Genomic DNA, 25,851 nt, shown 5'->3' on the forward strand with positions numbered 1-25,851 from the left:
CGCCCCCTGGTAGGCACGAGGGGCCAGTGGGAGGCGTTTCGGGGGTCGGGGCCATGGCCGGGGGCAGGCAGCTCCCAGCTGCAGAGGGCTCCGGCAGTGCCACTGCTCCCTCGGCCAAGGCAGGAGCAGGTGGAGCCTGGCCTTGGTGCAAGATGTCGCTGCTCTCTGTCCCTGGCCTCCCCTGTGGGCAGGGCTGGTCCTGCCTTGCTGGCACTGGCAGGGAGGGCCCATCCCAGGGCTGGCACCGGCCCCAGCCAAGCACTCGCTGTGCCCCAGGTTTGGAGAAGCGGAAGCGGCCGGGCCCCCTCGGCAGGTGGCGGGGCTCTCCCAAGGAGCAGGTCTTGGGGATCCAGGCTCCAGCGCTGCTGCTCTGCACTCGCTGGCCAGGCCTCCTGTGGGCAGTGCCCTGCTTGGGTTGGGGGGTGGGCACTGTTCCCAAGGGACTTGACCACTGCACAGCCCCCTCAGGCCAGGGAGCAGAGGGCTGGGCCCTGTGGGGGTAACTGAGAGGGCATCAGCTGGGCGTGCAGGGGTAATGGTAGGGAAGCCAGTCCTATCTCCTAGCTTTAATCAGCAACAGGGGAGCAGGGGGGGCCCAGTGGCTGCTGCATGAGCAGGGCAGGGAAGCCAGCCCGGCCTGCAGACAACTTGGCGAGTCCTGGGGCAGGCGTCTCTGTGGAACGGGCCCTCGGCGGCTACTTGTCCTGCATGTTGGTCAGTGCCCGGACTGTGGGGGAGAGCAGACGGGGCCCTGGCAGCAGCCGGCAGAGGAGCGCCTGTGCCCCCTCCCACCGCTGGGCCACTCCAATGGGCTTGTAGCACATTGGGCAACGGCAGGAGGGAGCAAAGTCCTGCAGAAATGGAGCAAGAGCCTCTCTACCCCCTGCCCCTCCTCACTCCACCACGAGCCGGAACAAGGGAGAATCGTCCCTGCTCTGGCCCAGAGCAGCCGGGGCAGATGAGCTCCCGTGGGGCAGGAAACACAGGGGGTTGGCACTGAAACCAGCTCCCTGCCCACTGTAAGGACCTGCTGGGGGACACACGGCACAGAGCGGCCACACGTGCCCGAGAGCTCAGGGGAACAGAAGGCAGGAGAGAGACGGGCCATGGGCATGGAGGCTGGCACCAGAGCCGGGGCCTCACAGCCCCTCTGCTCTGCGCTGGGCCGGGGCGCGGGCGCGAGCGCTCACCTGCATATTCCTGCAGCCGCCGGCGCTCCTCCAGGTTGTACTGCAGCTGCTCCAGCAGCTCGAAGTAGCGGAAGAGGGAGTCCCGGGGCCACATCACCTGCTCGCCCTCGCCGCCCTCCCGCAGGCTCTCCAGGTTCTGGTGCACGTACGTCTCCCAGTCCACTGGTGGGCCAAGGCGCCCAGTCAGGGCTGGTGGTGGGCAGCCCTGCTCACCCCCAATGCCCCCCCATGCTGGGACAGCCCCACCCGCAGCCTCCCCCTGCTAAGGCAGGGGCTGGGGAGGGGAAGCGGGGCCGCTTATGGTCCCCTGAAACAAAAACCCACACTCTGGACCGCTGTAGGACGATTGGGGAGCACCACATCCTACCCCACCGCCCCCGAGGTCCTGCCTGGGGCAGCACCGCAGCACTCACGGTCCTTGGAGCTCCTCTGGTCGGACGATGAGGTCGGAGGGCTGAGCTCGGAGGCCAGCTCCTTCTCGGGCTCCAAGCATGAGAAGTGGAGCCTGCGGGTGCTGTGGGAGGAGAGTGAGCCACGGTGGGTGCTTGGAGCCAGGCTCCAGCCACCCCAAGGCTCCCCAGCAGCTCTGCTGTTCCCTGGCCACCTGCCGGAGCTGGGGTTGAGCCCTGCTGCCCTGCCCCGGGGCCTGGCAGAGGCTGCGTGTGCATCTGGGCCCCGTCCAGCTCCAGCCCCGTCCATGTGGGGCAGGGTCCTGGGCCCTCGCCTATCACTGCCACCCTGGTACTTGCGGCTCACCTGGACGAGCTCTCCAGGCTGCCCCCCAGGACGTGCGACTGGCTCTGCCGCCTGCAGGGTCAGAGCGGGCTGTTAGTGAGAGGCCCCAAAGCCAAACAGCAGCAAGTGGCACCCCCCCCCCCCCCCCGGGTTACCCCCAGGAGCGCTGGGGGCAGGGGGCTGGGCAGCTGCCAGCTCCTCTCCCCGCAGGAGCGCAGGCTGCAGGGAGCCCCTGGCACAGCCGCTCCCTGCCCAGCCGGCCGGGACGTGGCATGGCCTCACTTCTCCCTGATCTGCATCTTGAACAGGTCGGCTCTCTTCTGCGTCTCGATCTGCTTCACCTCTTCGATCAGGTCGCTCCGGATGTTCTTGAAGTTAGTCACTGCCAAGCCAAGAGACACCCGTGAAAGCGGAGGGGCCAGGGGCGTGCAGACCTGCCTGCGCCCTTTGGGCCTGGGCAAACTGGGACCTGTGCTTGCTGAGCTGTGGCAGCAGCTGGCTCCAAGCAGGGTCTGTCCTGCCCTGCCAGGGCCCCGCAGCTCCCCGGCTGCTTGGAGTGCCACAGGGATGGATGAGGCAATGCGGTCGCCGTTTGGAAGAAGCCTCGGCGGGAGCGACCGGGCCGTGGTGTGCGTGAGGCGCCCCGGGCCCGGGCACTTACCCATGATGGCCACAAAGATGTTCCTGAAGATGAAGGAGCCAATGAGTAGCCAGAGGATGATGTAGAGGCTGCTGATGACCTTGTTGATCTCGGGGATCTTCCAAGTGTCCTGGAGTAGGCTGTACCAGTGGTCCATGGTGAAGAGGATGAACACGGTCACCAGCGAGTTGGGCAGGTCCCTGGGGGCGGAAGCAGCTCGGTCACGGGCTGCCTCAAGGCCGGGGGGAAGATGCGCAGGCCCAGGCACCCTGGTCCCTAGCCTGTGTCCTCCCAGCTGCTCGGACACCGGCTCATCTGAGGTACAGGAGCAGAATACGGCAGACGCAGGTGGAGACACGGCTGCACGTGCGTCCCCTACCAGCCCAGCCCAGCTCAGGGAGGGAGGGCGCCGCATGGCCAGGGTGGGGGGACATGGGGACGCACCGGAAGTACCAGCCGTACTCCAGGTCGGTGCGGTCCGAGCGGCTGTAGCTCTCGAAGAAAAAGATGCCGGACACAGTGAACACGTAGAAGAAAATCAACAGGAGCAGCAGGATGAAGGTCATGGCCTGGAACAGGGCAGAGCAGAGCGGGGTGACCCTCGGCTGGGCAGGGAGGCCAGGGTAGGGACATGTCGGGCAAAGGGGTCAGGGCAGTGCTGGCCCGGGGTTCGGCTGCGGCAGCGGGGCCAACGGCAGCCCCCAGTCCCCTACCTTCAGGGCCTTCATGATGGCCAGGACGATGAGCCGCACCTGCCGGAACCTGGAGAAGAGCTTCAGGGAGAGGGAGACGCGGCCGATGCGCAGCAGCCTCCGGCGCACCTCCCAGTCGGCCACGGGCAGCAGGTACAGGAACTCGGGCACCAGCGACTGCGGAGGACGTGGTGTGGGGGGTGCCCAGATGGCCCAACCCCACCTGCAACCCAGGCTCCAGCGCATCGCCACAGCCACAAATACCAAGGCCATCCCCTTGCTGCTCGGGTCACAAACTCCCTGTCCCGCCCCAGAGCTACTGGCGTCCCAGGTTTGCTGGGGCTGGGGCAACTGGCTCACGGACACGGGAGCTGCTGGCACAGGCGAGGGGCTGCTGGGGGACGTGAGCACGGCTGGGCCTGCGGGGAGCAGCCGTGGAGAGAGCAAGGCGCTGCCCGCCTGCCGTGCCCCGCCGCCGCGCTTGCTTGCCCTGTCCCTGGGGGCAGAGCCCCAGCCTCACCAGCACCGTGATGCTGAAGTCGAAGATGTTCCAGATGTTGTGCCAGTAGCCCCTGAAGTCGACGACCCAGCTGAGCCCGATCTCCAGGATGAAGATGGCGATGATGAACCAGGTGAGCACCTCCAGGCTCAGCATGAGGTTGCGGATGCTCTCCCCCGTCCAGTTCATCATCTCTGGGGAGCATGGGAGTGGCTGCTGGGCCCCGCGCCTGCCAAGACCCGCCCGGGGCTGGCCCCGACTGCCCCCCGCGCTCCCACTCACCACTCTTGATCATCAGGATGACCGTGTTGAGGAAGATGAGGATGATGATGAAGGACTTGAAGATGGTGCCTGGGGCTCTTGCTGAGGAAAATGCAGGGAGCCAGGATCCTCCTCCTCCACCCATCGTGGAGTAGCATCCCTGGGAGACGCTCAAGCCCGCGGGCAGGGACAGGGGCGAGGGCGGAGAACGGCCGTCTGCCAAGGGGCACTGGCCCATCCCAGGCACGTGGATCCGACGCTTCCCCAGAGCCAGCCCCTCCTGCCGGGGAGTCTCTGCTGCGGTCGCAGCCGGCGTGGGGCGAAGGATACCGCTCAGCAGCCAGGAGGCCCACATGGCGAGGGGGGGCCAGCGGCTGCAGCGCACGTGGAGCCGGCTGCACAGGCGCTGGCCCCGTGGGACACCACTGTTCCTGACTAGGGCGATGTTGAAGCGGATGAGCTGGTGATGGTCTGCGAGCATCAGCTTCTTCCTCTTCTTGTGGTCTGCAGGGAACAGCGATGCTGGGAGGGTCTGGAGGGCCCAGTCGCACCTCACCACAGGGGCCGGGTACCGGCCGGGGAGCAGCTGTGGCCCCGGGCACAGGGGCTGGGACGCTCCCTGGCGGGCACGGCTCCCCTGCGGCAGCAGAGGGTCTCGGCCCAGCACAATGACCATCTGGCCCCGCAGGGTGTGGCGGACCGGCGAGGGCCAGATGGACCGCATGGCTGCAAGGAATAGCTGGGCCCCCACGCAGTGGTCAGGTGCGCACCGGAGGGCGGCAGCTCCCAGACACCTGGACAGACCCCCGTGTGCTGGGCTGCAGGCTGTGGCGCATGGGTAAGCAGCCTATGCGGTGCGGAGCCACCTGCCTTGCCCAGGTGTGTGCGGCCAGCTGGTGTCAGGGCTGGGCCCAGGCATCTTGGTCGCCATCTCCCACCCTTCTCGTGTCGCCTCCCCACAACGGGCCCTCCGCCAGCCTGCTCTGGTCCAGGAGGGCCTCCCCTCCCTCCCTCCCTCCCTCCCTCCCCATCCAGGCACCCCCCCTGAGCTGGCTTCAGCGCCACGGTCTGGGGTGCAGTGCCCACAGCACAGGGCTGGGGGAGTCCTTCCTCCCGCCCTCACCCTCGCCACGCGGGGCTCCGTACTGCGAGTGGAGAGGAAGCGAGGCCCTGAGCAGCGGCTGCGCCCCCCACTTACAACCAGCCCCTTGGGGTCCCCTGCTGCCGCAGAGCCAGGGCACGTACCCAGGAAGTCCCGGATGTTGTGTCGGGGGACAGCCTGGCACAGGCCCTGCAGGTGGTCCACGAGGTAGAAGGTGTAGATCAGCTTGGAGCGAATGGCATCTGCGCGGGGCAGCAGCGTGAAGGAGGCAGGGCCCTTGTCTTTGGGGGCGTCCTCTGGGCTCTGCAACAACAGCGTGTCTGGGCTGCAGCCGGACCGAGCAGAGACGCGCCGACCACGCTGCCCCCCCGCCGTGGCACGTGCGTGGCACATGCGTGGCAGGGAGGCTGCTGGGGCCCATCCTGGCACTGGGTCCAGGCAGCTGAGAGCGAGGTGTGGGGAGCAGCGGGGCTGGGGGCTCGGCGCACGTGTGCCAGGCTGCAGCACCCGGGGAGCAGTGCACGAGACGCTGCAGCTGCATTGCGGGGGCCTAGCGACAGCTGTTACCTGCGGCGGGTCCATGGCTCCCGCCTGGCGCCCGGCTCCGCTGGCGAGGCTCTCTGCCGCGGCGTCACGGAACCGGGCCGTGACCTCACAGACGGGAGCGGAGGGGCAGACTGGGGGGGAGGGAGGGAGGGGGCACGGGCTCCGGCAGCCAGAGCATCCCAGAGCAGCCAGGATCCTTGCCAGCCCCTGCCGAGCAGCGGGCAGCCGGAGCGCGCCCTGGGGCAAGCAGGCTGAAGGCGGCTGGCGACAGGCAGGGGCTCCGGGTCCCTCGGTGTGTGCCCTGGTTGCGCTCCTGGCAGTCAGGTGTGTCTCTGGGGGTGGAGCGGTCAGTAGGGCCGTCCTGGCCCTCCACTCAGCCCCAGGCTGTGCCCGAGAGGCAGTGCCGCCACCCTGCCAGAATCCAGCCTGGGTGAGGGCTGCGAGCGCTGCCAGAGGTCCTGGTGCTGCATCTGCCCCAGCGAATGTCTCCCTGGGTTTTAGTGCAGCACTGACCAGCGTCTCAGCCTGACCTCGCTCACCACGGCTGGGGGGTTTCTATGCCTGGGGGAGGGGGTGCAGTTGGGTCCCTTTGTCTACAGCTCGACCAGCGCTGCGTGCCAAGGAGGCCAAGGTGAAGCAGAGGTTGCGTCTGCAGCATGCGCACCAGCTCTCCATGGGGGGACACGTGGCACTCATGAAGGTGGTGTTGCTACCAGTGCTCCTCTACCCTGCACTCATGTCTCCTCCCCCCCCGTGTATCATCCACAGAATCCAGAGAGCCACGTGTGGTTTCTTTTGGGGATCCCAAATGGAGAAGGGGGCAAGGAAGACCCTATAAAAAGAGAAACGGGCTGGGGCTGAGGGATGCCAGACATCCACATGCTCAACTGGCCACGATACACGAGCCAGATCTGCGAGCTGGTGATCGGGCCATTGAGCAAAACAGCCTGTCTGGTAAAGATTGATGCAGGTCTGCTCCTGCGACGGTGTGGGGAGCACGCACCAAGAGCGGGAGCCCGCGGACCACGGAGCAGCCCCGGTTCTCCAGGGCCCAAACGGGTCCCGGAGCGAGGACAGGCTCCAGAACGAAGGCGACTGTGTCCAACCACGGGAAGATACAGAAGGCAGTTGGAGACAGAGACAGACTATCCACCACGGAGACGCTCCCCAAAGACAACTGCCAGGCCGTCTGGAACCGGATCTTCCACGAGGACCCACAACAGGACCACAGGGGCTGGAGTCAGCTAATAGCGCGCTCCCGGTGAGACACAGAGTGGGATGAGGGATTCGACCCAACTGCCCCAGGGAATCTTGCCAAAATGAAACGGAAACCATCGACCACCTCCTGTGGCTCTGCCCCTACGCCAAGGGAGCGTGGGACAAGGTAAGCCGGCTGCTGGAGGAAGTGACAGGAGCCAGGCTGATAACAAGGGAGGCGGTGCTGTATGGACACCCGAAGAAAGAACAGGGGCCCCCGACAACTCCTTTCGACCAGTTTGCATCCCGCGTCAGCGCCTGTGGCAACGCAGGAACCCACTGGTGTACGGACACGCGGAGATTCAGGAACCAGGCCGTGTCAAAATGCGTCTGAAGGAAGTCTGGTCCTGCTACTGGAAATCAGTGGGAGAGGACAGAAGACGCAGCCAACTCTGCCTGGAAAAGGGACTTGTGGCACAGGCTGTTCAAAGATCCCCCGGGAGGAGACGTGGCCAGGGAAAGTTAAGAGGACAGCGGCACAACTGGACCTGGAGACGGCAAGAAGGAAAACAACAGGGTCAGCAGCAGCGGAAGCGAGAGCGCCATCGACAGCAACAAAGACGGCCAATTAACTGAGATTGCAAATCCCAAATCGGGGCTTGGACTAAGGAACTGCGATTGGGCTAGGGAGGGCAGTGGGTGGGTGGGTGCATGGGGGAGCAGGTGCATTTATTGTAATGGGTGGGCAGGTTTCTTAACGCAGTTTAAGGGGGGGTGTGTGTGTGTGTGTGTGTGTGTGTGTGTGTGTGTGTGTGTGTGTGTGTGTGTTTGGGTTTTTTGGAAAAATATATGGGGATAACCACTTTTCTAGTATGGGCTAGTACCCATGGAAGTAATGTATAGTTAACCTCCCACATTCATTTCCTATGGGAAGATCTTGGCTTTACACCTGCGTTATGGAAACAGGAGACTCCTCCCTGGCTTGCTCCTGCAGCTATACGGCTGAGGGCAAGTGAAACTTGGGGGCATCCGAGCCAAGCCTCTGGGCTTGGGCCTGCACATAGGATGCCTGCCAAATGATTTGGAGACATCTGAAGCCCTGGGTGGGAGTAGATGTTTGCTGGTAGTACGGCCACATACGGTTCTTGACTGACTCACAAATTTGGAATTGATTCGGCCGATTCGGCTTGGAACGCGCACACAAAAACCACAACAAACCCCCTGCAGGGGTACGCTACCCACTCGGGTACTTACCTGCCACGACTCGATGGTATTAATATAGAATTCTCTCCCAGAGAAGGAAACCAGGGCTGTCTTTAAGAGTACAAAAATACTTTAGTTCTGGCCTGGAGCGGGGCCTCACAGACTAGTAACCCTACCACAGTCCTCCGGTTCGGATAAGCGCTCCTGCTGCTCAGGCGTCACGGACAGGAGCTGAACTCAGTGCCTTGCTGGCCAACTTCCAGGAAGGCTCTAGTCCGTCAGTCACAAACATAAAGAAGTATGGGCAGGAGTGTCCCTTAGCCCTTGCCTCTGCTGCTCTCCAGCATAGCGTCTCCTCTCGCCACTTCCTGCGGCCTTTTAGGTTTTCCTCCGTATCAGTATCGTATGGGCCCAGCCTATCACCTCAGCTTCCAGTCTGCAGCTCCTCTGTCCTGGAGGAAGGCAAAGCACCACGGATGAACTGCAACCAGGCGTTTCTTCCCCGGAGGGTATAAGTTGCCCAGGCTGTCCTAGCCCAGCTTTAGGGATCCCAAATAGGGCTTTTCCCCCCAGGGGACTCCAGAGGTCCCCCTGGAAAACAAAGGGGCCAGACTGCAGCTGTGCTGCCCTGCGCGTCCCTGCAGCCCGTCCTTGTCGTCCGGCCTGCTTGCATCGCAGCCTGGGAGAACGCGGAAGGCACGGTCACCCATGACGCAGGCCCGCGAGAGCAGCAAGGGCTGCAGCCGGTACCTGCCAAGTCTGGCACCAGGACAGGAAATGAAACAGACTGGGGGGGGCACAGGGCACTGCCCCCACACTGCAGCGTGGGCGGGCTGGGGGGTATAGCCCCATGCTGTTACCAATAGGATTCTTTTTGCCAGAGACCCCTCCAAGGACTGACGCTGCAAGTCATCTGAGTTGGTATCAAGTGAACGTTAATAGTAACCCCTAGTCAATACTACGTTTCCTCCCCAGAACGCGACCTGAAAAGTGGCTTCTTAGCGTTTCAGCAGTGACCTTCAAGGGTCCCGGGCCTCGGGCCCTCCACTGGGCGCGTGACGCTTGTTTCCGGCTCCCGCGCTGCGCTGTTCGGGCAGGGCTGCAGCAGGCGCGTCCGTCCCCCCAGCACGCGGTGCTGCTAACACGACTTCCCTTTGTTTCCTCTCTCGCAGCCCAAATTGTCCAGTCCCCTGGCTCTATGTCCAGCAGTCCGTACGCCGTGCACCAGTCCCCTGGCCCTGTGCCTGCCACGTTTCTTATACGGAAACTGTTGTGCCTTGCTCACCTAGAGCCCAAACAGCACCCACGCTTCCCAGGGCCACAGAAGGCACTTCGCTTTGTTCAGTTTTGTTGCTTAGGTCTGGGAAGCCGTGGACTCTTGCCAGGAGCCTTAGCACAGCTGTTTGCCGGCTGCACTCCCCTCCCCGACGCCCCGAAACGTGGTGGCATCGCACAGGCATCGGTGGACCTCTCGCACGCGACTCAAGGCACGCGGGTTGCTGCCGCGTCCGAGACACGGATCTTCTCGTGAGCAGGCCGCCTTGCCCTTTTCCACGGGGCATTTTGGGAGAGCTTTCACCCCCTCCTCCCTTGCTCTAGCTTCGAACCTCGTTGAGAGCTTCTGCACCCAGCAAACGAGCGCACGGGATGATTAACGACAGGCCCCCCGTTACCGCGACACCACAACGGGGCGTAAAGCGCACGACGGGTGTGGGCTGAGCCAGGCGACCAGCCCAAAGTTTCTACCTTCCCAGGGATTCAAATCCATGCTATTCTTGACTACACAGCCCAAAATAATGCAGCAGTTGCCCTTCTTTAATGACTTGCCCTCGTTAAACTTGCCCTGACATTTTCTAGAAAAGTCAACAAATCTAAAAACATATAAAAAGCTAATTTTCACTGGTAACACTAACATATTCTTAAACGCCATGCTGTACTCCATCGCAGTCACAAAAATATATAAAAGCAAACGAACGGTAAAACGACTGAACAAATGACAAAAGAGCGGATCATCCTTTTCTGGATCGGGACGGCGCGGTCTGCGTCCGAAACACAAGACCCGGACGCGCCCGGGGGGAGCCGCGCCGCGCCGCGCCGCGCTTGACCAACACGGTTCATTTTAATTGCCCAAAACGCGGGTCTGGGGCTTGAGCAGAGCCGGGATCTCACCGCGGGTACACGACACTGAAGTGCGTACAGCTCGGACTCGGGGTTAAAAGAAACACCGAAGGCTGGAAACGCCTGCGGGCAGCCCCGGCTCCCCGGGCACGAGCGCCCCGCGCGTTTGCTAGCGCGCACTGTGCTCAGGTGACGCCCGCTAACACAGGTTTCATTTTAATCGCATAAAAACGTGCATTTGGGGGTTTATTAAAACAAACTGCACTTCTAGACAGACAGCCAGGGTCCCCGCTCACAACGGCAACCCGGCGCGCTGCCGGGCCGCACTCCCGCCCCCGCCCCCGCGGCGCGGGCCCTGGTGCACTGCGGGCGGCTCGGCACACAACGCACGCTGAGCGCCGGAACCGCCCCGCCCCGCCCCCGGCCCCGCCCCTCCGCTCGCCGCAACGATGACCCCCGACCACGTGACCCTTTGCGACGCTTTCCGCGTTTTATCGACGATGTCCGACCGTCGCCACTGCGCAGGCGTGGAGGGGCAGGCTCTACCCGGCGGCCCCGCCCCGCGTGACGTGCGCGGCGGGCCAATGGGGAGCTGCCACACGGCGGATCCGGCTGCGGGGGCGGGACTTCCGGTGCTGCGGCCCGGGCCTCTTCAGCCGCCGCAGCCGCCGCCTCGCAGGGAGGTCGCTGCTGTCTCCGTGTCTACCTCCGTCTCCTCCGTCGCCGCCATGGCTCCCGCGCCGCTCGCCCCCGCGCTCCTGCCGTTGCTGCTGCTGCTGGGCCCGGCGCGCGCCTCCGACGTGCTGGAGCTCGGCGACGCCGACTTCGACAGCGGCCTGAGCGCGCGCCCCGGGCTCGTGCTCGTCGAGTTCTTCGCGCCCTGGTGCGGGGGGGGCGGGGCGGGGCGCGGGCGGAAGCGCTGCATCCGGGCGGGGGGGGCTGCCGGCAGGGTGGCCCCGCCCCGCCCGCCCGCAGCCCTGGGGCTTGGGGGCGCCCGGTAACGACCCCCCCCTCCTCCCCGCCAGGTGCGGACACTGCAAGCGGCTGGCGCCCGAGTACGAGGCGGCCGCCACGCGGCTGAAAGGCATCGTCCCCCTCGCCAAGGTGCGGCTGGGCCTCGCGGGGCGGGGGGGGGGGGTCCGTCCCCCTCGACGGCGCCCACGCGGGCTCCACGCGGGTCCGCGGCACGCGGGGGACACGGCGCAGTCCTCGTTGCGCTGGTACCGGGTGCTTAAGGGGTTAAACGCGGGGGCGGGGGCGGGGCGGGAGCTGGTTGGAGCAGCGCTGGGCTGGAGGGCGAGCGCCCCCGGCACGGCCCCGCCCCCGTCGGAGGGGACAGCGGGGTGCCCGCGGGGAGCCCCGCAGGGGCGCTCGGTGCCGGCCCTCGGGGCTGCCCAGGCCAGGAGCGGGCATGGGGTGCGCTCGGCTGCCCGGCCCTCGAGCGGCGCTTGGGCTCGGGCGGCGGCTGCACCTGAGACGCCTGAAACACGTGGCGTTGCGCCGCGCGGCCGGTGCTGGGCTCTCCTGGGTCCTGCGGAGCGGCGTCGGCCCCTCCGGGCGCTGATCGTGCTCGTCCTCCCACCTTCTGCGTGGCTGCCCGGCGGACTGGTTACAGGGGCTTGGGGAGCAGCCACGGGGCCTCTGGCATCGTGCGTTGGTTGGATCCCGCCTCGTCTCCCACCCACGCAGTCCCAGCGCAGGCTTCCCGAGCCCACGCAGCCGGGCGTCCGCTTGGGCGCTTTTCAGGGCAGCCTGGCTCCGCTCCGCTCCGCCCCTGTGAGCAGCGCCGACGCGTGCGCTAGGCTGCCAGCCCTTCCTGTGGGGCATGAGTATCGTGCGCGCCGCGTCCAGCTGCGCACAGGCTGGCCCCCCGCCCCCCGGGTGTTGCTCTGGCTCCTGGTCTCTTCAGACAGGACCTGCATCCTCCTCTTGGTGCCTTGCACCTGGCAGCTCCTTGGCATGCGGGAGCCTGGTCACCGTGCGGCGGAGCTCCCTGGTGCCAGCTTGTGCTGCCAGCCAGCACTGGATGTGGAAGCTGTGGCGGGGTGCTCACGGGCGGTGTTCCTCTTCCTCAGGTTGACTGCACAGCAAACTCAAACACCTGTAACAAATACGGGGTCAGTGGCTATCCCACCCTCAAGATCTTCAGGGATGGTGAGGAGGTGGGCGCCTACGATGGGCCCAGGACAGCTGGTAAGAGCTTTACCTGCTGGGCCACTCTTCCCTTGACTGAGCAAGGCTGGATAGTTACCACGGTGGCGGGAGCTTCCCGGCAGGCTTGCCGTCTGTCTCTAGTACTGAAGGTGCACGCAAGGTGACTTATTCTTGGAGCGTGTGGGGAGGGAGAACCGCCGCATACCTGAACATAACTGGCCTCTGTCAAATGAGGGACTGCCAGCGTCTGAGCCGTAGCATCTCTGACAAACGGAGGAAGCCATCAGCAGCCCGGAGATCCTGCGCAAGCACCTGTATAAAGTGGGCAGTTGCCTGTTGTGCCTGCTGCAGTGCATCTGCTGTAGTGGGCCCCACGGCCAAGCCCTCTGTGGGCAGGGTCCAAATAAGCAGAGGGTCACCGTGTGTGTGTGTGTGTGTGTGTGTGTGTGTGTGTGTGTGTGTGTGTGTGTGTGGTACCATATGATGACATCTTGCAGGGGCTGGCTAGAAGACAGACCTTGCCCTGTCCTAATGCCCTGGTAGTGGCAGGGAGGAGGCTCACGCATGCCTGGCAGGCGCTCAGCAGTGATGAGCAGGCCCGGTTGTTTCCCTCTGGAACCATGGCTTGCTGTGCTTGACTGACAGTTCACCTCTCCGGGTGGAAACGTGTACCTGTTTCAGCTGTGTTTAAGAACGTGATGTGTTGTGTTATGTAGTGTCGATATGTTTTAGGGAGGCAATGACACGATATCTGGGATAAGAAATTCACACCCATCCCTCTAACAATGCTGTAATCTGTCTTTTTTAAGATGGGATTGTCAGTCACCTCAAGAAACAGGCGGGCCCCGCTTCCGTGGTGCTCAGCTCTATGGCAGACTTTGAGAAATTCACCGGTGACAAAGATGCCTCTGTGGTGGGTAAGTAGAATGGGCCACGTGGCACTTGGTGCCAGTGGGTGCTCTGTCCTGTAGTAACCCGCCTGTCAGACCTGCCTGGCACCTACAGAGGACACTGTTGTGGCTCTCGAATGGGAAGCACTAACTGTTCTTGGAGAGAAGTCGGGCCTGGAGCCAAGTGCGCATGGGGATTGCATCAGAGATGCCCCCGGTGTCACTGCCAACTGTCACCTGACCGTGGTGAACTGGTGATAGGAGAACAGAATTCCCACCCTTCGTGCAGACTGCCTGATGGCCAGACGTACGACCCTCCAGTTGGGTGAAGGTGGGCACTAGTGCCTGAGATTATCTCTCTCCAGACAGAGATAATACGCAGAAGGCCGTAAGCAGCCAGGGGGTGGATTGGAGCTTGGGGTGGTGCCTCGTGGGCTGCTGTGGGTAATGTTCTAGGATGCAGCTTTCTTGGCGTGCCAGCTTGGGGCTGGGGCACAGGGTAGGCACCTGATCACGTTAACTAACTAACCTGGAGTCTAAGGCCTCTGTTCTGGCTTCACCCCTATGGGATGCAGGTCTGATGCCTGCGGGGTGGTGCAGCTGCATCCCCATGGTCCCTCTGCCAGTCCAGGAGGGAACAGACCTGGGTGCTTGGCAGACCCCAGAACTAGCAGGGTGAAGCAGCCATGGGCCCCCGCGTCTCCTGGTACTTGGCAGGGAGACTATGGACACACACTGAATGAACCAAAAAAAGGTGTGGGGAGGAAACCCTTGCTGCAAGGAAGGGGCTGAGCAGGTGGGAGAGGACTGAGCTGTGCTCAGGAATGAGGTGCAGCTGGGTCACCACCTCTCTTTGCTGCAGGCTTCTTCAGAGATGCATCCAGTGATGCTTACTCAGAGTTCATGAAAGCAGCCAGCAACCTCAGAGACAACTACCGCTTTGCGCACACCAGCGAAGAGGACCTGGTGCAGAAGTATGAGGATGATGGAGAGTAAGTGGCTCAGTGCAGTGATTCTCCCCCCCCCCAAGGGGACATAGTCTCATTTCAAGAGCCTTTCCTAGCTGGCAGTGGGGTGTTCTGTCTGGTGCACGGCAGGCCAGAAGAGGCTGTGGAGCTCTAGGCCCTGTGTGTTCTGTGAATCCTGTTCCCTTTGGGCCCCCGACCCTTTCCCTGCAGGTCCCTGCCTGCAGGGAGAGCGCTTGGGGGTAATGCTGTGCAGGCCAGGCACTAAGCTGCACCGTGTCCTTGTGCGAGATAGAATGATGCGAGCAGCATCCCACAAGTACTGTACTGGGAGACCAAAGTAGGTGCTTCCATGCCCCGAGGTGGTGCTCCCTGGCAGCCAGCATCCCTCGCTGGGGTGGCCTGGCTTGCTGCAGTGTGGGATTTGCCAGCTGAGCACAGCTTGGGGAACCTGGGGTGGAAGCTTCCCGTTCCCACTGAGTCGGGCAGCCGTACAGTCAGGCTTCCTAATGCTGCTCATCCTGGACTTCTCTGCTGGTGCCTGCAGCTGGCTAATGCAGTGCTGTCTGCCTTCTTAGGGGACTCCTCCTGTTCCGGCCCCCGCACCTGGCAAACAAGTTTGAGGAAGCGACTGTGAAGTACCCAGAGGACAAGATCACTAGCAGCAAGATCAAGAAGTTCCTACAGGAGAACATGTGAGTAGTGCTGTGTTGAAACCCCTGGGCAGGCAGGGGTGCCCCTGCATTCCTCAGCCCCTGAGCAGTCTGGGTTCTGCCCTCTCACGGGGGCCTGGCCTTAGTAATGGTCTTGTCTGGAGGAGCTGGCTTGCAGTGAGAGGCCTCTTATGTGAGCTTCTGGGCACTTACGTAAGCAAGCTATTCTCCAGAAAGAGGAAAGATCTAGGTTGATTAAAGCTGCTGTGGCCAGATGCACAGAATAGCCTGTGCCGGTACATGCAGATTCATTCCCTGAATAATGAATAACCTCTCTGAGATTCAGTCATCTTGGGTGTGAACAAGACTGCTGTCTGGCCTGCTTTGGGTATTTGTGGGTTTTGGACAGCAAGAGCCTGGCTGTTAACAACCATCTTGTCAATAGTTTCGGCATCTGCCCGCACATGACAGAAGATAACAAAGACTTGATCCAGGGGAAGGACCTGCTGGTGGCATATTATGATGTGGATTATGAGAAGAATGCCAAGGGCTCCAACTACTGGCGCAACAGGTGGGTGAGGAGGGGACCCCTGCCCCTCGCTGACGGTGCTGTGCCCTGGGGTGGGCTGCCCTCCGCAGCGTGCCTGTGAGGGCTTTTGTTGGCTCGGTCCACAGTGGGTCAGGCAGAAGCAGAGGTGGGTGTGGACCAGCCTTCTAGCAAAATGGTGGTTTGGCTCTTGGACAGCTTGACTTCCCTTCTGTCCTGTGTGGAGTGCTTGAGGCCTGACAAATCCGCAGGGCACTTGCTGGGCCTGACATGTACAACATGGCTGACCTGTGAAACAGCACTGTTGTCAGTTGCTTGCCCTGAGCTGTGCTAACCAGAGCATGACTCCAGCTTGCTGCTTGACAAGGCCCAGAGCAGCTGACTTTGCAGGGGAGGTTCAGGTTGGCCCCTATGCTCTGCTGAAGGAGGCCGGCAGGCCTTGCTGTCCTGGGCAGTTGCTGGCTGGGCGTCTTGCGGTTGCAGGAGGCCTGCTGAGCAGCGTGCCAGTGGCACTGGCACAGCCGGCTGCTGCTGTGTTGAGTGCTGCAGCCAATTGGTTCCTTGACTGTCTGGTTCCTCCCCTTTGTGGAGCTTCTGTCACCCTGCTGCCAGCAGATCCCTCAGACCGAAGCCAGCACCCTGGCCCACAAGTAGTGAAAAGGAAGTGCCCCTTCTTGCTCCAATAGCTGTAGTTCCTTGAACTCTTGTTTTGAGGTCATGGGGAAACAGTACTTCTGTCTGCTTCTTTCAGAGTAATGATGGTGGCAAAGAAGTTCCTGGATGCTGGCCACAAGCTGTCTTTCGCTGTTGCAAGTCGGAAGACCTTTGGCCACGAGCTCTCGGAGTTTGGCCTGGATAGTAGCACGGGCGAGGTTCCAGTCGTTGCCATAAAAATGGCCAAGGGAGAGAAATACGTTATGCAGGAGGAATTCTCGTAAGTTCTTGGACTAGGAGTGGCTGTGTCCCCTGCAGCCCAGTCAAGGGCAGATCCTGTGTACTGCATCCCTCTTCAGCCCTGTAGTTGATTTCTCAGGTCAGCCCAGGCACAGCTGGGAGGGAATTGGCCAGGATTCTCCCATGTGGCTGGCTGTGGGCCAAGGCTTTGACTAGTCTGTCACATGGGGATGTTCGCCCTGCCTCAGGGCTCCCAAGTGAATCCTTTTGAGCCAAGGGCTGAGGACTTGGTTAGAGGTGCCTGGAAAGCAGTAGAGACCTGGGTAGGAAGTAAGCTGGAGGCCAGAAGAACTGAAGTGGTCTGTGTGGAACGAGGGGCGGCACATCCCCTGTGGGGAGAGCAGGGGATTAGTTACAGGAAGCTGCACATCCAGCCTCCCCTTCCAGCCTGGGTCATCAGGGAGCAGGAGTCACTGCCAGCTCTGGGGCTGTAGGTGCAAGGGACCCTCTTCAGGCTGCTGTAATTCTGGGTGGGTACAACACACCCTCTTATTCCTGGCAGCTCGTCCTGTCCAAGCCCATGTGCTGTGACAGCACTGAAATGTCACCCATTTGACCTGCAGGCGTGACGGGAAAGCTCTGGAGAGGTTCCTTCAGGACTACTTTGATGGGAACCTAAAGAAATACCTGAAATCGGAGCCAATCCCCGAGAGCAACGATGGGCCAGTGAAGGTGTGTGCGCTGTGGTGTGGCTGGCACTGCTCCAGCAGGACCAAGGAGTTAAGGGTATCTCCAGGGTTTGTAGCTGAGGGCCATGGAGTCCACCTCCTGCCCAGCCCCCGAAGAAGCAAGCACAGTGAAAGAGAATCCTTTGGGGGGTGTATGCAACTGGAGGGGGGAACTGAACAGGCTGTGCTTGACTGCACCTAGTTAGGGTGCATGTGATACCATGTGAAGTGGCTCCCTGTCCCTGCTGGGGTGCAAGGAGAGATTGCACTCTGCAGGATACCAGGTCCTGGCCTGTGTTCAGCCTGGGGCCGGTCTGTGCTGGCATCTTCTTCACCAGGCTTTGGGTCCTGTCCTAACTCCAGCATGTCGGTGGGCCTTGCCTGGTTCTTGGAGGTGCAACAGCCCTGGGCCTGGGGGTGACTCCCAGCGTGCGGGTCAGCGTGGCTTGGGGGGGTTGAGCAGCCTGTTCCTAGGTGCAATGCACAGATCACTGCTAGGAAGGTCTGGCTCACTGACGTGTAGCCCCCAACACATGCTGCCTCCAGCTGGCACCGGCAGGAGCATGCTGACCCACAGGCCTCTTCCAGGTGGTGGTTGCGGAGAACTTTGATGAAATCGTCAACGCAGAGGACAAAGACGTCTTGATAGAGTTCTACGCACCCTGGTGCGGCCACTGCAAAAACCTGGAGCCCAAGTACAAGGAGCTGGGGGAGAAGGTAGGCTCCAGGGCCGGCTGTGTTGGCCTCCCAGGGCTTTGCTGTCCCAGCACACTTCCTGCCTCCTCCCCCCCCCCCCCCCCCCCCAGGCTAGGGTGTGAGGCACAAGTTCCCACTGCCTAGGCATGGCCCTGCTGCAGGTGTGGCAAGGCATGTGTTGCAGGATTCTTCCAAGGTGGGGAGAAGACAGGCTGCACAATCTGGTCCACAGCCCCATGTGCTTGCCAAGTGCTGCCCTGGAAGCCAGCACAAGCCTGAGCACCCTGCAGCAAGTCCTGTTCCCATGGCTGTCTGATGTCCTGAAATGTTTTATGCCCAGGCCTGCTCCCAGCCCCTGCCTCAGGCCCAGATGACAAGAGTGGGGTGTGCTGCTGGGGCTGAAAGCTGACCCCTCACATCTGACCGAGGTGAAGGCAGAGTTGGCTCTGCCCACAGCACAAAGAAGCTGTGCAGGGAAGGAGGTGCCTGGCAGTCTGGGCCAGGCTGGTGGAGTGGGGATGCTGCTGCTGGACTGCCAGATCAGCTCCCAGCCGGGCCCGCTAGCTAACATGCTCATTGCCAACAGCTCAGCCAAGACCCCAACATCGTCGTAGCCAAGATGGATGCCACAGCCAATGATGTGCCTTCTCCATACGAAGTCAGGGGGTGAGTGCCTACTCTGAGCAGCCCTGGAGAGGGAAGGGCTGAGTCCTGGCTTCTGCCTGCTGGCACTTCCCAGGTTTTCTTGGGGCGCTCTGGCTGGGACTGCGTTTGTGCCACCTGGGTTTAAAGGGGGTCCTTAAAACAGGGATCATCATGCTGGTCATGCTTCTCTGGAGTGGCCAGCAGCAGGAACCCTAGCACTGGGCTGCTTGGGCTGAAGTACCTGTGCTGGGTTCTGGCTCATGGCTGCGCCTACCTATGGCTGCCCCTGCCCTCGGTTGAGACATAGAACTGACATGGAGCCCCAGGGCTGGCTGCAGCCTCCTCCCGTGGCTGGGCTTGCCTGCCTATGGCATAGCCTTTCTCTCGCCTGTACCACATGGAGCGGTCGGGTGCGGCAGCAGTGGGTACCTGTGTGCTAGGATGGGCCTGAAGGATCTAAACTGAGCTACCTGTTCTTTCCCCCAGCTTTCCCACCATATACTTTGCTCCAGCTGGGACTAAGCAGAATCCAAAGAAGTACGAGGTGAGTGTGCAGTTGCTAGGCCAGGTGCCCTCGATGTGGCTGGGGGGGGGTGCTTCTTGACCCAGTTAGCCTCTATGCAGAGGCACCATGCACCCACCTTGGGGCTACTGCAGGCAGGGGTAGTTAGTCCTGTTGACACCCAGACAGCAGCATGGGCAAGCTGCTCCATACCCATCTGCCTGGTCTTCAGTGGGGCCAGTGATGCTCTACAGGGCTCGGGAGGCAGGTGCTGGGAGTCTCCCTGCTCGTCCTCAGCTGCCAGGGACTGCTCCCCTGTCTCTTGGTCTTACTGTGCCTCTTGCAGGGAGGCCGAGAGGTGAGTGACTTCATCAGCTACTTGAAGCGGGAGGCGACCAACCCGCCAGTGCTGCAGGAGGAGGAGAAGCCCAAGAAGAAGAAGAAGGCAAAGGAGGATCTGTAAGGGCCACCTGCCATGGTGTCCAAGAATGAGCTGTGTGTGCATTGGGGAGGCCGGGGCCGCCGGCGGGTGGAGCCAGCGCCCAGTGCCAACGGGCTGAGGGACCCAGCTGCTGTACCTAGTTGTTTATTTCTTCTGCCCTCTCTTAGCTGCACTGTTGGGCTGCCCCGGGTGGGGTGGGGGTAGGGTTATTTTCTAATTTTTTTTGTACATTTGGGAAAGCGGAACAATAAAAGGAACCCCCTTTAAACCCAGGCAGTGATGCCCTCTGTGCTTGGGTGCCTGTGGCTTGGGTGCTGGCAGCCTCCCCTGAGGGGGCAGCAGGCAGTCCCTGGGGCAGCTACAGTGAGGTGGTTAGGCCAGGGCAGCAGAGCCTAGGTGAGGGGCAGAAGCACAGCACTGCAGACCCTGGCCCCTGGGACCAGCACCATAGCTGCTCTCTGTTCAGTGGCTGGGTTCCTCTGGCAGCCCCAGGCCTGAGGCTACAGCTCACCCAGCCTTGATGCCTTGCAGACAGGAGGTCTCAGCCAGGGGCAGGACCACAGTACCTGCTGCTGTGGGAGGTGCGAGTGGAGCTGTACCCCATGCGGGCTGGCTGCCAGCCTTTCTGGGCCAAGCAGAGGTCACAGCCTGCCCCAAGCTGGAAAGCAGCCTCACTGCTGTGGTGAGGGTGGCGATGGGAGACAGCTTGGCTTACTGGGTAAAGCTGCCATGCGCACAAGGCCTTAAAGTGGGCTCCAGCTGCAGCTGTGGCGCACCTCCCTGCTGCTGCAGTCCGTGTCCTTGTCCTTGTCTCCCCACCCTCTCCCAGTAACCTGCTCAGTGGCTCCATAGGGCACAGACTGTTTATTGCTGCTAGAGGCTTCCTGGATACATGCATGTGTGTGCATAGTGCTTGCACCTTGTTCCTGCCCAGATCACCCAGGCTCGCTCTGTTCCCAGCCAGTCCTGGGCATGCGCCCAGGAGCCCGCGGCTGCGGTGCTGCTGCCCCCTGCCGTAGGTGCGCAGCGCCAGGCTTGGCTAGGTGCTGAGGTGGAGTGGCTGCTTCTGGGTTTCTGCTGCTGGCTGGGAATCTGTGCCCTAGTGCCAGAAACTAACCTGCGCCCGGGTGTGATAGGTGCCTTCCCTGGACTGGAAGCCTGGGCCCCCTTTGGGGTCTGGAGCAGAGCAGCAGCCCAGGGTCCTCAGCCACAGGCTGGTGCCTGAAGCAGTGGCAGGAGGCATGATGCCCATGGGAACCTGCTGCTGCTGCTGCCCCAGGCATGGAGGGACCCTACAGCTTCCCTCCAGTCCAAGCCAAGAGCAGAGGTGCCTGAGGTTGGGGCTGGGGCCTGGAGGTTGCTGGCTGTGGGAAGCAGGCTCCTCTCCAGGCACTGGTGTCTGCACCCAGGCACTGCCCTGCTGGTTGCCAGCACTAGCACCAGAGTGGGGCTGCACTTGGGGGGAGGAGGCCTGGCTGGCAGCCCCTACTGCCCAGGAGCATGAGCAAGGAGCAGCAGGCTGGGTTGGTGCCCCTAGCATTGCTCTGGGTAGGGATGGCCACCACCCCAGCCTGGAGCAGACCCCGGTGGCCTGGGGCTGCAGGGGGGCAGGCAGGGCAGCATCGCTGTCCTCCAGCAGCTCCTGCCCCAGCCTGCTCCCACGGCTGTACGGGGCACGAGGCTGCAGAGCTGTGGCTACAACACTATATCCCCTCTCCCATCCCCCAAGCCTGGAAGTCAGGGTACACTCTTCCACTGCTGGGGGAGGGGGCACAGCCTCTGTGTCCCCCAGCCCAGCTATCCTTAGGGGCTGTGGCCCTCCTCAAACTGCAGGATTAGGCCCTTGATGTGGGAGAGCTTGCGGTGCAGGTACTCGCAGCGGTCCTTCTCCTTCCTGTAGCCAGGGTAGGTCTGTGGGGGATGCGCAAGTCAGCACTGCCAAGGCCCTGCCCTGCCCTCTCCTCGCCCTGCCCATCCTTACCCTCTTGAAGCGCCGGTACTCCTGCACGACCCTGTCCTCCGCCGCCTGCAACACAGGCAGGAGCGGCCGCTCAGCGGTGCTGGGTGCAGTCACATCCCCCCCATCCTGCCCCCCCAGCTGCCCCTCACTCACCTTGTGCTCGGCCGTGCCACGCTGCAGTGTCTTGATGTGGGCACCCAGCTGGCCAAAGTGGCGGCTGACATTGCCAATACGGGTGTGCAGGTAGCGGTACTCGGCGTAGTCAGCGCTGAAGGCCTCAGTGTAGGCGCGGCACTGCTCTGCTGACCGGATAGCCCCAAACTTCCTGCACCAGGGGAGGGCAGGGAGTGGCTTGCCCAGGCCCCCAGCTGGCACCGGTATTGGAGGTGGGGAGGGGAGGGACTGGCCTGCTGCTTCTCCAGGTATGTGGGATTGACCTGACATTGGGGCTGGCAGTGCCACTCCCTGTCCCCTGCAGCTGCACTCACTGGCAGTAATCCGGGATCTCTGCGAAGGTGGCTGGGCTGCCCGCCCTGAGTCCGCGGTCTGGGGTGAGAGGAGAGCGTCAGGCCAGAGCCCTGCGCATGGGTCCCTGCCCTCCTTGCACAGCCAGGAGGGCTGGTGGCGGGCTGGGATCCCCAGGGACACCCACCCCCTGGGCTGAGCCCCACAAGCTGCACGGCTGGAGCTTGCCCCAGGCACCCTGTCTTGCCCGGGTCTGCTGCTGCCAGCATGGAGTCTCGCAAAGGCCTTGGGGGTGACAAAGCAGGTGCAAAACCTGAGGCCCCTGGGGGCCCCTGTCCACACCCCCAGCACCCACCTGCATAGGCCCCGGCACCTTCCCCCAGGGCGCAAGGGGGACCAGCCTGGGCGGCCCAAGGCTTCCCCTGCGGGAGGTCCCTGCCTGGAGCCCAGCCCAGGTTCCTTCCAACACTGTCCTCCTATTGCCCTGGCTGCCTGCCCCTGGGATGCAGCCACTCACCTCCCAGCACCGCCAGGTCCTGCTCCAGGCACAGCGTCCCCTCCTCCCAGTCCTCACTGGCCTCCTCGGAGCTCGAGGTCTCCCCGGGTGTGCTGGGCCGCGAGGGCTGCTCCGGCTGTGGCTGGGCCCTCGCAGGCTCCGGCCTGGGCTCCTGCAGGCTGCCAGGGCATGACTCCAGGGAGGCCTCAGCCACTCGGGCTCTCTTGAGCTGTGGTGGGCGGCAGGAGGCCGGCAGGGCCAGGCGCTTCTGAAAGACCAGAGCCCAGCTCAGTGCTTCCCTAAATGCTGCCAGGCCTGCTCCGCTGGGACACAGCGCAGTGGGTCCATCCCTACACCACAGCCCCCACCGGGGCCTGTCCTCCCTGCTGTGCTCACCATGCCCCATGGCTTCTTGCCCGTGTTCTGCTGGGCTGGGGTCTCTGCACCCTCCTGCCGAGGCACCAGGGAGGGTCCGGCCCAGGCCCCAAGCTCCTGTTTCCTAGAGCAGGGGAGAAAAGAGCAGGACAGGAGGGGTGGGGGGGGGGGCACAGCTGGGGCCACAGCTGCCTTTAGCTTAACCCTTCTGTGCCCTGGAAGCAACCGGCCCCACTCCAGCCAGCCTGCAGGTGCTGGCCCCGGTACCTGTGCAGCAGCTGGGCGAGGAGCTGCCGCTCCGCCGGCGTGTAGCCAGGCCAGTCCTCCTGCACCTGCCCCAGCAGCTCCTCCCGCAGGCGGTACCTGTGCCCGCCGGGCTCTGGCTGTGCCACCTGCAGGCCGGGCAGCAGGGTCAGCCGCGCTGCACCTGGGGCAGAGCCCCCTCCCCAATGAGCCCCCACTTGCCTGCTCCAGCACTGCCAGCAACTGCGCCCCATTCTGCAGGCTGCCCCGTGTCCTCTCCAGCCGTGCCAGGAGCTCATGCTTGTGCTGGGGCCGTGGCGCCAGGAGCTGCACCAAGTACCTGGCCAGTGCCTGGGGGTCCATCGTTGGGGGGCTGCCTTGCCTGCTCCCAACAAGGCACAGTGCTGGGGGGGGGCTGGCACCCAGCTGCTTCGGGAGGGTGACACATTTCCCTGCAAGGGTGTGGGGACACACAGCTGTCACCGCCGAGCCCTGGGTGCTCCGCAGCTGCCTACAGCTGCACCACAGCCCTGCCAGCCCTAGGGCACCTGCTCCCTCCAGCCAAGCCGAGTGGAGGCCTGGCACACTCATCACAGCCAACGCACAGCTTGGGACCTCTGACCTCTCCTGCTGGCCATGGCCCCCTTGGCCTCCTGGCTCCAGCCCTGCCTGCCCACCTGGCTGGCTCTGCCCCGCACCTGGCAGTACCCCCAGCCGCCTCCGTGGGTCAGGCAGGTCCAGGGGGACAGTCACCAGGCAACTACACCAGCATGAGGTCCCAGCTCCCAAGCCCGCAGCCCCTGCTCTCCTGGGGCAGCCGCTGCCTAGCAGGGACCCGGTGCCCCTGGGCCCTCCCCAGGGGAGCAGGCGGCCGCCTGACTCTTCCCAGCCCTGCCGCCACGCCAGCCCCCCCTACCCTGGCTGTGGGCCGCGGGTGAGATCTCGATGGCTGCTCGGCTCCACGACTCCTTCCCTGCCTGGGGTGCACGCGCCCGCGCCAACTGGCACGCGTCGTCGGTGGTGCAGACCGTGACCTTCTCCTGGATGCTGCCCACGCAGTCCAGCTGGTTCTGGCCCAGCCTGAGAGCAGAAAAGCGACCCGCTGGGCCCGATCCGGGCCGGGACGCCCGCGCCCCCGCCCCGCTCCCCGCCTCTCCCCCAGGCCCTGCCGACCTGCTGCTCGGCGCTTCCTGGCAGGGCGCGGGCAGGGGCCAGAGAGCTGCTCCTCCTGGCCCGTGCCGTCCTCCCTGCTCGCCGCCCCTCTCCAGCCCCTCGGGGGTCTGCCGGGCAGCTGCCCGGGAGGGGCCACGGGCCGGCTCGCGGGGTCCCTGCAGGCTGCCACCCACCTGGAGACGTACTGCCGCACGCACTCGAAGCTGGCCTGGGGCTTGTCCTTGCTGTAGCGGGACAGGTAGAAGGCGAAGAGCCGCACGTCTCCGCCCAGGGCACACGGGATCTTCAGGTACTGCCCAAGGGAGCGCGCTGCGGTGTCAGGGGCAGCAGCTCGGCCCGGCGCGGCCCGGCCCCGGCCCCGGCCCCGGCCCCGGCCCCGGCCCCGGCCACCCCACCCGAGCTGGCTGCTCCCCCGCCCGGTGCACAGCTCCGCGCTCCCCGGGGAGGGCGCGGGCTCGGCGGCCCCCGTGTTTACAGACAAGGGGCCCCAGCGGCTCTGCTCTAATTGCCTGGCGCACGGAGGCCCCGGGGGCTGCGGGCAGCTTCAGCACCTGCCGCTTCTCCGGGGAGCCGATCCAAGGGGCACCGCGGCGCCGGCTGCAGCAGCACAGGAGCCAGCGGCCCCGGCCACCTCGTCCCGGCCGGAGGACATGAGGCCGGCCCCGGGCGAGGCAGGAGCCGGGCCCGGGCGCGGGCAGCCCGGCAGCTCTGCCCTGGCACCGCCGCCCGGGGCTCGTTAGCGCGGGCAGCAAAGCCGGGGGGATCCCCCCCGAGGGCTAGTTAGCGAGCGGGGCGCAGCTGCGGTGCGGAGCGCCCCAGGCCCCGGCCCCCGCCCCGGCCCCGGCCCCGGCCCCGGCCCCAGGCACAGCGCGGCCCCCGCCCCGCCCCGCCCCGCCCCGCGCAGCCGCCGGCACCGCGTCCTGGCCCAGCCGGACAGCGTGTCCGAGCACTCCCGGCCCCGCTGCCCCCGTGCCTGGGACCCGAGCAGGGCTGGACCCTCGCCTCCAGCCCGAGCCCGCGGGCACTTACCCCCTGGCTCCCCTGGAAAGAGATGACGGGCTGGGCCGAGCCCTGCCGGAGGACACAGGGAGGCGCCGTTAAGGGACCCGCACCGCACCCCGCCCGTCCCCGCAGCCCGTTTCGCCCGACCCCGGTCCACCTGCCCCGCCCGTCCCTACGCCGGTCCACCCCCATCCCCGCAAACCGGTCCGCCTGCCCCTCCCGGCCCTACACCCCAGTCCGCCCCGCCCGGCCCCGGAAGGCGCTGTCCGGGGTCCCGGCAGCACTGACCCGCAGGCGCTGGCAGGCCCGCAGCGCCCGCAGCGCCGAGTCGCTGAGCCGGAGGTGCAGGAGGCTGAGGCGGGGACCCCGCGGGCCGGCCCGGTACGACAGGCGGCCGCACAGCTCCGCCCGCGGCCACGGCATGGCGTCGAGTGCGGGACGCCGGGCGCGGCGGGGGCGGCCTCTCGCGCCCCGCCCGCGCTTGCCCGCACCTGCCCGGCAGGGGGCGGCCGCGGGGCCGGCGCCACGTGCCGCCAGGCGGTCCCGATCCGGGCCGGGCCGGGCCGGGCCGGGGGCTCTGCTGCGGCCCCACGGAGCCCTGGCGTCGGCCAACGCTGCTCCGGGCCGGGCCCCCAGTGCACCGGGCGGCGCCGTCGGAGCCATCTCCCGGCCCGGCTGACCCGCAGCCCCGGCCCCGGCGTAGGCGGCGCGGCCGCAGCTCCGGGCTTCCAGCCAGGGGATTTACCCGGGGCAGCTGGCGCGGGGGCGCTAATCGCCCGGGCGGGCGGGCGGGGCGGGGGGATTAGCCGAGCGCTCAGCTGGTGCCGGGAGCGCCCGG

At 64.3% G+C, this 25,851-nt stretch overlaps 3 protein-coding genes across 4 annotated transcripts; 1 reads left to right on the forward strand and 2 right to left on the reverse strand.

Annotated features, from left to right (window-relative positions):
- Nucleotides 1-553: 553 nt before the first annotated feature.
- CATSPER2 (cation channel sperm associated 2) lies at nt 554-10,691 on the reverse strand. 2 transcript variants are annotated; one of them, XM_059714442.1, is made up of 13 exons: nt 8,117-10,691; nt 5,263-7,410; nt 4,348-4,521; nt 4,039-4,107; nt 3,778-3,950; nt 3,279-3,434; nt 3,010-3,134; nt 2,587-2,765; nt 2,208-2,307; nt 1,947-1,997; nt 1,604-1,704; nt 1,191-1,352; nt 554-727 (listed from the first exon to the last, which is right to left on the reverse strand). In XM_059714442.1, the coding sequence occupies exons 2-13, from the start codon at nt 5,699-5,701 to the stop codon at nt 696-698; spliced, it is 1,761 nt and encodes a 586-aa protein (XP_059570425.1). In that variant the 5' UTR covers nt 5,702-7,410; nt 8,117-10,691; the 3' UTR covers nt 554-695. The 2 variants fall into 2 exon arrangements, with proteins under 2 accessions (XP_059570425.1, XP_059570423.1); XM_059714440.1 differs by having other exon boundaries at nt 5,263-10,691.
- Nucleotides 10,692-10,752: 61 nt separating this feature from the next.
- On the forward strand, nt 10,753-19,571 carry PDIA3 (protein disulfide isomerase family A member 3). The gene is made up of 13 exons (XM_059714443.1): nt 10,753-11,066; nt 11,209-11,287; nt 12,259-12,376; nt 13,147-13,254; nt 14,090-14,219; nt 14,771-14,887; nt 15,291-15,416; nt 16,144-16,326; nt 16,910-17,018; nt 17,603-17,731; nt 18,297-18,376; nt 18,842-18,899; nt 19,204-19,571. Exons 1-13 carry the CDS (start codon nt 10,768-10,770, stop codon nt 19,318-19,320), a joined length of 1,653 nt encoding a protein of 550 aa, XP_059570426.1. The 5' UTR covers nt 10,753-10,767; the 3' UTR covers nt 19,321-19,571.
- A 577-nt stretch (nt 19,572-20,148) lies between these two features.
- Nucleotides 20,149-25,474, reverse strand: ELL3 (elongation factor for RNA polymerase II 3). Its single transcript, XM_059714846.1, has 12 exons — nt 25,302-25,474; nt 25,041-25,082; nt 24,185-24,303; nt 23,755-23,918; nt 23,061-23,290; nt 22,863-22,987; nt 22,617-22,719; nt 22,242-22,488; nt 21,748-21,805; nt 21,413-21,584; nt 21,281-21,325; nt 20,149-21,210 (listed from the first exon to the last, which is right to left on the reverse strand). The coding sequence occupies exons 1-12, from the start codon at nt 25,434-25,436 to the stop codon at nt 21,103-21,105; spliced, it is 1,548 nt and encodes a 515-aa protein (XP_059570829.1). The 5' UTR covers nt 25,437-25,474; the 3' UTR covers nt 20,149-21,102.
- Nucleotides 25,475-25,851: the final 377 nt, after the last annotated feature.

The sequence above is a fragment of the Alligator mississippiensis genome, chromosome 11, assembly GCF_030867095.1.
Source record: "Alligator mississippiensis isolate rAllMis1 chromosome 11, rAllMis1, whole genome shotgun sequence".
Taxonomy (NCBI): domain Eukaryota; kingdom Metazoa; phylum Chordata; order Crocodylia; family Alligatoridae; genus Alligator; species Alligator mississippiensis.